The following is a 12,600-nucleotide window of genomic DNA, read 5'->3' as shown; positions in this document are numbered from 1 at the left end:
CAGCACAGCATTCCATCCTCAGACCGATGGACAGTCGGAGCGGACAGTTCAGATTTTGGAGGATATGCTTAGAGCATGTGTGATTGACTTTGGAGGACAATGGGATCAGTTCTTGCCTTTGGCCGAGTTTGCTTACAACAATAGTTATCAATCTAGCATTGAGATGGTCCCATTTAAGGCTTTATATGGTCGGCAATATCATTCTCCTATCGGGTGGTTTGAGCCCGGAGAGGCTAAGTTGTATGGTACAGATTTGGTGGAAGATGCCTTAGAGAAGGTAAAGTTGATTCAGGAAAGACTTTGCATAGCATAGTCCAGACAGAAGAGTTATGCGGATCAGAAGGCGCGTGATGTATCATTCATGGTCGGCGAGATGGTCCTCTTGAAAGTTTCGCCAATGAAGGGTGAGATTCGGGAAGAAGCGCAAGTTGAGCCTAAGGTTTATTGGCCTATTTGAGATGTTGAGGCGAGTTGGGGAGGTTGCTTATGAGCTTGATTTACCTTCTAGCATATCGGGAGTTCATCCAGTTTTTCACATGTCTATGCTTCGGAGGTATCACGCCAATTTGTCTCATGTGTTAGACTTCAGTACTATTCAGTTGGATGAGAGTTTGGGTTATAAGGAGGAGCCAGTTGCTATTATTGATAGGCAGGATCGCCAGTTGAGATCCAAGAGGATTTTTGCGATAAAGGTCCAGTGGACGGGCCAACCAATAAAGGAGGCAACTTGGGAGTCTGAGGAGGACATGCAGAGCAGATATCCCCATCTTTTCCCTAGCTCAGGTACTTTTTTATGACCGTTCGAGGACGAACATTTGTTTAAGGGGTGGAGAATGAATGACCCGACTGGTCGTTTTTCTTTCTAGAACCCCGTTGGATTGAAATCAGAACACTTGATTCCTTAAGGTTGGTTTAAAAGACCAAGTTTGACTTTGGTCACCATTTTTAGTAAATGGACCCGGACTTGTGTTTTGACGGTCCCGGAGAGTCCGTAGTAAAATATGAGACCTGGGCGTATGCCCGAAATCGAATTCCGAGGTCCCTAGCCCGAGTAATGAATTTTTGTTAAAAATTGTTAAACTGAAAATCTAAGGATTTAAAGAAATTGAATAATGTTTGATCATGTTGGTATCGGGCCCGTATGTTGGTTTCGGAGCCCAGTACAAGTCCAATAAGCATTAAGTCTTGTTTGTAAAATTTGGCGAGAAACGAAACTGATTTGACATGATTCGGACGTCCGATTGTAAAAATAGGAATTTTAAATGTTCTTAAGGATTTCATGCATTTTGGTATTAAATCCGTAGTTTTAGATGTTATTTTGGCGATTGATCGCTCGAGCAAGTTTGTACGATGTTGTTGGACTTGTGTGAGTATTCAGAGTGGAGCCCCAAGGGCTCGGGTGAGTTTCGGACGTGGGTTGGGGGTGAAAAACACCCTAGTTTTCTGGTGTTTCTGGGCAAGGTTGCAGGTCTCGCAAATGTGAGGAAATGTTCACATTTGCGAACCTCGCATTTGCTAGGAAAGCATCACATTTGCGATGAAGCCTGGCTGGGGGCAGTAGTCGCATTTGCGACATCTTCTTCGCATTTGCTAACCTAGGAGGGTCCGCATCTGTGACCCTTTTGTCGCATTTGCGATGAAGGCAAAGGGAGGCCCAGTTCACATTTGCGATCGTTTTGTCTCAATTACGACTTCGCATTTGCGAACCTGATGTCGCAAATGCGACATCAGAGGCCTAAACACAGTTTTTAAAAATGGGACTAGGCCATTTATTTCATTTCACTTCTACACTTGGGCAATTTAAGAGCTTTCAAATAGGGGATTTCAACCTAACATTGTGAGTTTTGGAGTGTTTGGCACCAAATTAAGGGTTTGGGCTTCAGTTTGTATCGGAAAGTAGGTCGTGAAGCGAGGTAAGTCTCTTTTCTAATCTTGTAAGAGAGAAATCTCCCCATAGGTAAATTTAAATAATGCATGATTTGATTGTGGGGGGGCTGCGTACGCACAAAGTGACGAGAGTCCATACGTGGCTACTATTCCTATTATGTTCGAGTAGTTCTAGGCTTACACCATGCTTTGTGGGTATTGTTATATGATCATAAATTGTTGAATTGCATTGATTGAAACCGCGTTGGGAATTTTATGATTTCAAGGATTTCAAGTAAATAATTATTTTGAAAGGAATTAAAGGAGCATTTAAGTTGTATTTATACTTAACCGCATCGCAATTATATTTCGCGAGCGGGGTGATTATTCCACTACTCTCATGAGAACAGGTCGTTCGCCTCGGTGGATTAGAAATTGTATACCTATATGATTCGGGCCGTTCGACCCTCGGCAGTGCACATTTTACTTTTATGTTGGATCGGGCCGAACGTCCTCGACGGAAATTGTATGATAATGGAACCGGGACCTCTTATACTCTGTATGATTTATTGTTCGAAGGACTACTTGTTTTAAAAGAAGGAAATGCCTAGACTTATTAATTGATGAGAAGGTTTTCAATATTATTTCTTGTTTGAACTTGTTTCTATCTATGTACATTGTGAATTGAAATATTGAACCTCATATTCTCATAATATTGACCCTAGTAAGTGTCAAGTCGACCCCTCGTCACTACTTCTTTGAGGTTAGACTAGATACTTACTGGGTACATATTGTTTATGTACTCATACTATGCTTCTGTACTTAATTGTACAGGTTCTGAGGCAGATGCACCTGGCTACCTGTCTGGTGCGCATTCTTGATAGTTGGCCAAGATTCCACGGTGAGCTGCTCCCTTCCTATGCCATTCAACAGCATAATGGAGTCTCTCTTTTGTTTTTGACTATCTATTCTATTTCAGACAGTGGAATAGATGTATTCTTTTGTATATTCTATTAAATGCCCGTTTACTTGTGACACAAGGTCTTGGCACACACATTAGTAGACTATTCTTTTGGGATGTAATCACTTAATTATGGCATCATTTGGTCACTTCAGCTTTAAATTTGCCTAAACTATTTATTATCACTGAATGTTTTAAATTTAATCTAAGTAAATGTCGGAAATGTTTTGGTGACATAAATGGAATCCATTAGTTGGTTGAGTTTGGCTTGTCTAACCTTGGTGTTGGGTGCCATCGCGACCTAGATTGGAAATTGGGCCGTGACACCTAGAGTCTAAGGGTTCCAAGTTGAGCAGGACCAAGACAGAATACTTGGAGTGCAAGTTCAGCAACAGTACCCAGGAAGGGGATATGGAGGTGAGGCTAGATATGCAAGTCATCCCCAAGAGAGGTAGTTTCAAGTATCTTGGATCTATAATACAAGGTAATAGGGAGATTGATGAAGCTGTCACGCATCGTATCGAAGCAGGATGGATAAAGTGGAGGGTCACTTCCGGTGACTTGTGTGAAAAGAAAGTGGCACTGAGACTTAAAGGTAAGTTCTACAAGGTTGTAGTTAGACTGACTATGTTGTATAGACCAGAGTGTTGGCTGATCAAGGACTCTCATACCTAGAAGCTAAAAGTATTTGAGATAAGGATATTGAGGTGGATGTGTGGATATACCCGGTTGGATATGATTAAGGACGAAGTTATTCGAAAAAAGGTGGGAGTGGCACTTGTGGAGAATAAGATGCGGGAGGAGAGGTTGAGATGGTACGGACATGTTAAGAGGAGAAGTATAGAAACTTCAGTTAGAAAGTGCGAGCGATTAGCGTCGGTGGGTAGCAGGAAGGGTAACGAGGTAGGCCTAAAAAGTATTGGGGAGAGGTTATTAGGCAAGGCATGGTAAATCTGGAGCTGACTGAGGACTAGACAGGAGGGTATGGAGGTCAAAGATTAGGGTAGAAGGTTTGTAGGCAGTTGAGCGTTTCACTTTGTCTTACTCAGTTCGCTAGCATTAGTGTTAGTATGATAGCTTTTATTCATAGATGACTATTACTACCTAGAGTTTGACTGCATTCTTGGATTCGATCTTATTTTATCTTATTGTTATTCCTACTTGTTGCAATTACCTTTCCTTTTTCAGTCGTTCTCTAGCCGAGGATCTATCGAAAACAGCCTATCTACCTTTTCAGGGATAGGGGTAAGGTTGTGTACATCTTACCCTCCCCGGATCCCTCTTGTAGGAAACTAATGGGTTGTTGTTGTTGTTGTTATTGTTTAGAGAGTAAAAAATATTTTTTAGAAAAATAATTTTTTATGCTATTTTTCTTTCTCTCCCCGTCCCCCAAATCCCCATGATTCTAATGCTCCCCCCTCAAACCCCAAATACCCAACGTTTTGAGGACTCTATTTTCTTCGAGAGTTTAGTTATTCTTTTAAAAATTCACAAAAATCCAAAGTGACTAATGTGTTGTTTTACATTTTCACGCAAAAATAACATTGAAATTTGTGCTACATAACTAAAAATAAATACTATTTTTTTTTGTTGAAAAAGAAAGTATTATTTCTATAACATGAAAAAGTACTCATTTTGCTAAAGTGAGAGAAAATATTTTTTTTACATCATAAAAAGAAAATACTCATTTTGTTGAAATGAAAGAAAATATGTTTTACTACATCATATTGTTGAAATGAAAGAAAATACTTTTTCTACATCATAAAAAGAAAGTACTTTTTTGTTGAAATGAAAGAAAATAATTTTTCTACATCATGAAAAGAAAGTACTTTTTTGTTGAAATAAATGAAAATACATTTTTACATTATGAAAAAAAATAATCATTTTGTTGAAATTAAAAAGAAAGTATATCTACAACATAAAAAGAAAGTACTCTTAATAATATTTCTATTTAGGATGGGTAGGGCAGGGTTGGGGATGGTGGGTGGGTATGGTGGTGTGGGGGTAGGGGTGGGGTGGGTTATGAGTGGCATGGATGGAGTGTGGGGAGGGGGATTGGTGGGGAAAGTTGAAGAAGAATTTTGGAAAATGTTTTTCCTTTTTTTTATAGGGAAAACATTTTCCTCCAATTGGAGAAAAATATTTTCAAAACATTTAAGCCAACCAAACATGAGAAAATTGGAAATATTTTCCTTCATACAAAACGCACCCTTAGTCCTGAATTTCAAATCAGCAGCTTAAAAATTCAGGATACTAAGTCCTGAATTTCCAAATTCAAGATACTTTTAGTCTTGAAGTTTGGATGAATTGACTAATCGTTAAATACATTGTAAATTGTGAATATAATTTAAATAACCTTAAAAGTCGCTATTGTTGCACTCCGTCCTAAAATATGTAAGTCCAGCACTGTTAGTAGGGCCCGGTAAAAGCGACGGATATTAGTCTTATTTTTTTTGAAAATTTTACCTCCTATAGCAAAGCTTTACATCCTATTTATTATAAATAAAAACTCTTTTAAATTATTATTTTATAGCTACCTTTTAGATTTTATAGCAAAATATGTATTTATGATCACTTCCTACCGTTAAGCCATTAAATATGTTGTCTAATATTTTTCTCTCATTCTTTCAGTTTATTTTCTCCCAAAATCACCGCATAGTATCTTAATTCTCTCTCCACGGTCTCTCTCTCCTCACTCCTCTCTCTAGGCGACATGGAGACCTAGCAGCTGCCATGGTCATTTTCAATATTTTTTGCTCCAAATTTCTCTCCCTAGCTCTCTCCTTTATCAGCGCCATTGTCTCCCTTAATTTTCAAAAAAATTATCTCCAAAAAGTTGTGGTAAGTATTAAGGTTTTTTGGTACGTTTTTGACCGGTTAAAGTTTCTTCTTTTTCTCTTCAATAGTTTTTTTAAAATATTCACCATTGTTGGGTTTTCTGCAGAATACCCGCTAAAGCACTCAATTTCGAAAGACCATCTTTCGATACTATAAAATTTTGTTAGGTTTTCTGCAGAATACCCACTAAAGCACTCAATTTCGAAGGGCCATCTTTCGATTTGCAAATCACTCAAGAGGAACCTGTATTTGCAGGTTCATCAACAACCATTGAAGTCGAAAGGAGAACAAAAATATGCAATGACCCTAATTGTAGATGTATTTATATGTATTCGAGTCTGAATACATTGATTTTTAGTTTGTACAGTGGTTTTCTCTTCTTGTATTTAGATGTATTTATATATATATTCGATAAGGCATACACTGATTTTTATTTTGTACAATGATTTTTGATTGTTGTATCTATATGTATTTGAGTTTATACAACAACATATTTATTTACGTTGTTAGTTCTATCATTTTGATGTTATTCATCAATTAATTATGCATTCAATCTAACTGTATTCATCTGTATTTTCAACCTAACTGTATCCATCTATATTTAAAACAATAATACAGTAAAATACTCTCAATACAAATAGAAAATCAATGAATACAACCAATGGAATATACTCAATAAAGCAGTAATACTATGTATTAGGAATAAATAAAATATTATTAATACAAAAATAAACTTGAATACATTGAACACAACTATTAGATACAACAGAATACAAGCACTAGGGTTATTATGAAATATGCAGGCAATAGGTTACTATTACAGGTTGTATCCAGCATAAATACATGATGTATTCATATATAGAAAATCGAATATAAGCACTAGGTTTATTAGGAACCTCGAACAATGTCAGGAAAAAAATTCAAACTGTATTAGAAAAAAAAAAAGAGGGACTGAAACTTTGAAGAATGCTCTGTTTTTTGGTGTTTAGAGTCTGATAATCTTCTCATTAATTGGATTGATAATGTTGTGTGTTATAATTGATTTAGGTGAGTTATATTAGGAGTATATCCCATTAAATTAGCAGCTTTCCGTTATTAAACAACTGGAGAGACCTATTATTACGTTATATTCATGAATATATGGTGTGAATACAACGGCTGACAGCTGGACTACCCTATTTTTTAGTCGATTTTTGCTATTGTATTCATGAATACAATAGCTCGAGTACATCGAATACATTACCATAACAACTGAAAGGTAATTGCGGAAAGTAATTATGTATATGATAGGTATAGAAAGTTAATAGCCACTAAACAATAGTAATTTCTGAAAATTCCAGTGTTTTTTCAGTTTCACCCACTTTCTTTTTCGTGTTAAACCATTTTTAAGTGACTTTTTACGAGAACAAATTTAATATGGCAAATAAGTTTTAATCAATCAATTCTTCTTTACAGCTGGAGTATTATCTTGACCAACTTTATAGTGGTACACTGAGGTACGGAGGAGCAAAAAGACATGGATTTACTATTTTAATTGTGAAAAACAGAGGGCTATTTTTGTAACTATATTTGGACTGTTGTTTATTTTCCAAACATGGCCATGTGACCACCGCTAACCCGACCAAATAATGGAGATCCATTCTCTGCCATCCCCATTTCACACCAACTAATGAACTATTTTCTTTTTTGTAGAAATTAGAAATTGTTATTCGATAAAGTTCTTAATTTTATTTTTATTTTTTCATCTTACATTCGTTTCAAGGAAAAGTAGACCTCTTTTCTCGAAAAATTTGCTTCACTCTTTTCAAGTTAAATTGCTATTAATAAAAAGGACAAATGAGAGGTAATTTGTTAATTATAATTATAATAATGATATGAATAAGCTAAAAGTCTAAGACGAAATTAAGCAATTTCGAATTACATAGAGACACATTTAATCCTTTTAAACTAACAGCCAAGTCGTGACGTGTTAAACTGCAAGTGGTTTCGAAGTCCCCGCTTCAAATTTGCTTAAACAAAAATCCTGCCAATTCTTTTTTTGTCTGTAAATTATAAAGAATACGGCAAAATAAACTGAAAGTGTACTCTTTGCCGTCCATTTTAAGTGATGAATTTATTGTTTAATATTAATTTTAATTTACTCATTAAAAATATAACAAACTATTCCGAGACTTTTTACTTCGAAAATAATTTTGGAAAGAAGAAATTATTTTTTTTTTAATATTTGAAAAAGTTAAATATTATAAATCACAAAAAAGCTAAAAAAGCACTAAAGTGGCCATAATAAATTATATCAAATAAAGTATTTATTTTTAAGGCTACTTCTAGAATGGGTGTTACAGCAGTTACAACAAATACTGATGGAGTAATAAAATAGTAGTACTGCAGATATGGTGGTAAAGAAAACAGAAAAAGACAGACAGTTCAATATATGAATGTTTCCAGTCTGTTTCAAACAACTCCAGCCAACCCATGTTCCCCTTCTCCTCTTTTTTTTTTCTCAGAAAACAAAAAAACTAAAATAGGAGCTCTTTTCCCTATAATCACTATTTTTAGGTAATCTGTCCTTAGACTCATTCATCTCCATTCTTGACAAAAAAAATCTTTTCTTTTTTGATTACCATTGTCTCCAAAATTCAAGCTTTTGACCATTTTCTTGGTTTCAGATCTGCTTGCTGATTTGGGTTTTTATTTTTCTGAGCTGAAGCTGTTCATTTTGAAGACATTTTCTTTGTGGGTTTTGGTTATTTTCCCATGTTGTTGAGCTCTGAGTTGCCTATAAGAGATTGATGAAGGTATTCTTTTTCTTAATGTTTATGCTCCACTTTTGATTTTACAAGGTTTAAGCATAAAGATATATTGGTTGTTTTATTTTGGGGTAGAAAGTGATTGACATGATTGAACCTTGGGGTATTTTTCATATTTGAAAATTTCTCTAGTTTTGAAACAAATTATTGGTTGTTGCAGTTTTGAAGCTGAGCTTGAAAAAGTGTATATAACTTGGCGGGGTGTATTGGGATAGTGAGTTATGAAAGTTAAAGGCAGAGAGGTGTTTGGGCAATTTCTTGTTTTGATATTAGTTGTGTTTGTTGAAATTGGAGAAGCTCAAACAAAGACTTTTTTGATAAATTGTGGGACAAATGCCAGTGTGAATGTAGATGGTAGTAAATGGATAGGAGATTCTGCCCATGGCAACAATGTCACTTTGAGTTCACCTGGTATTGAGGCAACAACTGCTTCATTTAATGGTGATTCACCTTTTGAGCCACTCTATAAAACTGCCAGATTTTTTGATGAAAGTGTTAACTATACTTTCCAAATAGCACCTGGTAGTTATTTCCTCAGACTCCATTTCTATCCCTTTTCATTCGGGAGTCATGATGTGAATGAGTCCTACTTTGCTGTTGCTGCAAATGGTTTGAAGTTGGTTTCGGAGTTTAATGCTGCTGGTGAGATTTTGCACAAGAATTCGTACTTGCAAAGTTCCGGAGGCAACTCTAGTGTTTTCTCGCTGGTGAAGGAGTATTTTGTGACTTCCGATATTAATGTCTGTGTGCTCGAGTTTATTCCCAAAAAAGGTTCTTTTGGATTTGTTAATGCCATAGAGATAATCCCTGTGATTGATAGGCTATTTGTTGACTCCATCAGTAAAGTCGGTGGCAATGGTGCTAACAGTTCTTTAAATTTGAGTAAACGAGGGATTCAAACTATGTACAGGTTGAACGTTGGTGGTTCAGCAATTAAATCTACTCGAGATTCAGGGTTGAGGAGGATGTGGGAGGCGGATTCAAGCTATATGATCATTGCAGATGCAGGTGCAGAAGCCAAAAACCATTCCAACATTACCTATGCTTCCCCAAACGACACCTCTATTGCGCCTCTTCTTGTGTATGAAACAGCAAGAATTATGAGCAACACAGATGTCATGGAGAAGCGGTTGAACATGTCGTGGAAATTGGAAGTGGATCCGGATTTTGATTACCTTGTGCGCTTACATTTCTGTGAGTTTGACTATAATAAACCAAATCAAAGGATCTTCAAAATCTATATAAATAACAAAACTGCTGCTGACAACTATGACATTTTCTCACGAGCTGGGGGAATGAACAAGGCGTACCATGAGGATTACTTTGATGTGATGCCCTCGAAAAGCAGCAGCCTTTGGGTGCAACTTGGTCCCGATACAACAACTGGTTCTGCAGGCACTGATGCTCTTTTGAATGGTTTGGAGGTTTTCAAGTTGAGTCGGAATGGTAATCTTGCGTATGTGCAGAAATATGAGGATGTTCCAGAAAAAACAACTTCGAAAAATTTAATCCTTTGGGTAGGAATTGGAGCAGGTATTGCATCTATTGTCATTGTTGCAGGTTTAATCATGCTGATTATACGTCTATGTAGAAGGCGGAGAAGCAAAGACAACACGAAGAAAGGCGAAGCTGGATGGAGGCCTTTATTCCTTCACGGAGCTGCTGTGACTAGCACCGGTAATGGTAATGGTAAGGGATCAATACAATATCAAAGTCTTGGGACTCTAAGATCTGGAAGGCGGTTTACTCTAGCAGATATTAAAGCAGCCACAAACAACTTCGACGAGAGCTTAGTGATTGGAGTGGGAGGATTTGGTAAGGTTTTCAAAGCAGAGCTCGATGATGGCACCCTTGGTGCAATCAAACGAGCCAATCCTCAATCTCAGCAAGGTCTGAAAGAATTTGAGACAGAAATCGAAATGCTTTCTAAGCTAAGGCATAGGCATTTGGTCTCCATGATAGGTTTCTGTGATGAACAGAATGAAATGATTTTGGTCTATGAGTACATGGCCAACGGAACACTAAGGGGTCATCTCTTTGGCAGCGATCTACCATCTCTAAGTTGGAAGCAAAGACTAGAGGTGTGCATTGGTTCGGCTCGTGGTCTGCATTACCTTCATACAGGGTCAGAGCGTGGGATCATCCATAGGGATGTCAAGACAACCAACATATTGTTAGACGAGAATCTTGTAGCGAAAATGGCAGATTTTGGGCTATCTAAAACTGGCCCTTCGTTGGAGCATACTCATGTTAGTACAGCAGTGAAAGGAAGTTTTGGTTATCTGGATCCTGAGTATTTCAGGCGGCAGCAGTTGACTGAGAAATCTGATGTTTACTCCTTTGGTGTTGTGCTGTTTGAAGTCCTCTGTGCGCGCCCTGTTATAAATCCAAGCTTACCAAGAGATCAGATCAATCTTGCAGAATGGGCGATGCGGTTTCAACGACAAAGAAAACTTGAAACCATCGTTGACCCACAACTTGCAGGAAATTATTCCCCAGAATCATTGATGAAATTTGGAGAGATTGCTGAGAAATGTCTAGCGGATGAGGGGAAGAGCAGACCAACAATGGGAGAAGTTCTATGGCATCTGGAATACGTGTTACAACTCCATGAGGCTTGGCTGCGGAAGAATGCAGGGGAAGACTCTGCTTCTGATATTCGTGCTCTGGAGACAGTTGAAGAGAGAGGAACTGAAAATTCAGAAGACGAGACTCATGTTGATTCAAAAAACAAAGAAGAAGAGAGTGAATCCGCAACAGATGCCATGACATCTGGAATAGATGATTTTTCACAATTCGTCAATCAAAATGGAAGGTGAGATCCAAAACAAAAGAGACTTGATCGTAACGTCTGGACTGTTATAGGCCTGAATTCTTTCCATTTTTTGTCACATGCGTCTATAGTTACTTTCACTATAACCTCAATCAGCTTCGACATGGCTCATTAAGCTGAAGGAGCTTAGAATGTGAAGGTCTTGCTAATACCTTCATGCTGTATTCTTTTCCACAGTTTAGATTTTCAAATTATTATTTTTCCTGCTGAATCATTGTTGCTCAGGACTATACAATTCTTTTATTATTGTATGTACTTTATGTTCAAGAAAATGCCACTAAGTTGATGAATTGGGATGTATTGTATAGTTTGCTTCTATTTCAGTGGAGAAATGATATATTGTGTTTCCTCTTAAACAGTTGTATGTTCAAATCTCTTAACTGCTCTATATGGATATCTCCAAATTTCCTCACTGCGTTATATTCAACAACGTTTTGTTTTATGGACAAGTAATATTGTGTCTGGTAACATGAGATAGTGCCTAATGTGACTGGGGCGAATCTCCACGGGCTTATTAGCTAAAAGGAAATTTGCACATACAATACTCCCGATCATTTCTTTATGGTTGTACTGTTGGATTTTGATGGGCAGTCTCTTACACAAGTGAATTGGCCTAACTATACTCCAAATGGCTTGCGTTGGTTACACTAAAACTAATGAATGGAACACACGTTTTTTGTACAGAGTTTCATACACAATTTTTACTTAACCATAATTAAGTGATACTATGTATTTTTACTTGTTTTAAAGTTAAATTATTTAGTTTAGTGTAATCACTTGATGCGAGTAAATACATACCTTAGAGCAAAAAGCCAAGTGCAATGTCCTTTTGTTTTTTCTCTTTCCAACTTGGGTGGGGACGATTAAATTTGAGTGTCCTCTCAACGGACAGTCCTTTTGAAGAAATTCCCTTTCATTTGCCCCACAAGTGAGCGAAGAATGCTCAATACCAGTTCTGATCACCCACTCTCATTCACCATTCTTGTTTTTTTTTTTTTTTTTTGTGATTTTCTTCTATCATTTCATTTTATTCTATAAAATATACCTGAATATTAAATATTGAGGCAAAAGAGAAGTAAACAGAAAAAAGTGAGAAAATCATAGGTGCAAAAGATTAAGTACTTCGTCAATATAAGTCTTGAAAACATAAATTATCGCAACCTTTTCGTTTATCACAACCCTTGTCAAGATGGTATAAGTTTACGCAAAAATTCTAGATTTCAGTTTCCCCCAAGAAACTTACCAGTACTTCGCACATAATGGATCATGTCGAAAGAATATGCCCGACATGGGAA

General features: G+C 36.9%; 2 protein-coding genes across 2 annotated transcripts; both read left to right on the top strand.

Moving 5' to 3' along the window:
* The first annotated feature begins 458 nt into the window (after nucleotides 1–458).
* LOC138884932 (uncharacterized) lies at nucleotides 459–2,747 on the top strand. The gene is made up of 2 exons (XM_070165806.1): nucleotides 459–783; nucleotides 2,701–2,747. The coding sequence occupies exons 1-2, from the start codon at nucleotides 459–461 to the stop codon at nucleotides 2,745–2,747; spliced, it is 372 nt and encodes a 123-aa protein (XP_070021907.1).
* A 5,333-nt stretch (nucleotides 2,748–8,080) lies between these two features.
* Nucleotides 8,081–11,661, top strand: LOC104218493 (probable receptor-like protein kinase At1g30570). The gene is made up of 3 exons (XM_009768992.2): nucleotides 8,081–8,221; nucleotides 8,332–8,460; nucleotides 8,633–11,661. The coding sequence occupies exon 3, from the start codon at nucleotides 8,694–8,696 to the stop codon at nucleotides 11,289–11,291; it is 2,598 nt and encodes an 865-aa protein (XP_009767294.1). The 5' UTR covers nucleotides 8,081–8,221; nucleotides 8,332–8,460; nucleotides 8,633–8,693; the 3' UTR covers nucleotides 11,292–11,661.
* The last annotated feature ends 939 nt before the right edge of the window (nucleotides 11,662–12,600 follow it).

Source organism: Nicotiana sylvestris, chromosome 2 (genome assembly GCF_000393655.2).
Source record: "Nicotiana sylvestris chromosome 2, ASM39365v2, whole genome shotgun sequence".
NCBI lineage: Eukaryota > Viridiplantae > Streptophyta > Magnoliopsida > Solanales > Solanaceae > Nicotiana > Nicotiana sylvestris.
Note: the sequence above shows the minus strand (reverse complement) of the source record. Positions and strands in the feature narration are given on the sequence as shown.

Coding starts and splice junctions, on each gene's coding strand:
- LOC104218493 (XM_009768992.2), top strand. CDS start 8,694: ATGAAAGTTAAAGGCAGAGAGGTGTTTGGGCAATTTCTTGTTTTGATA.
- LOC138884932 (XM_070165806.1), top strand. CDS start 459: ATGTTGAGGCGAGTTGGGGAGGTTGCTTATGAGCTTGATTTACCTTCT. Junction 784..2,700: donor CCATCTTTTCCCTAGCTCAG/GTACTTTTTTAT, acceptor TTAATTGTACAG/GTTCTGAGGCAGATGCACCT.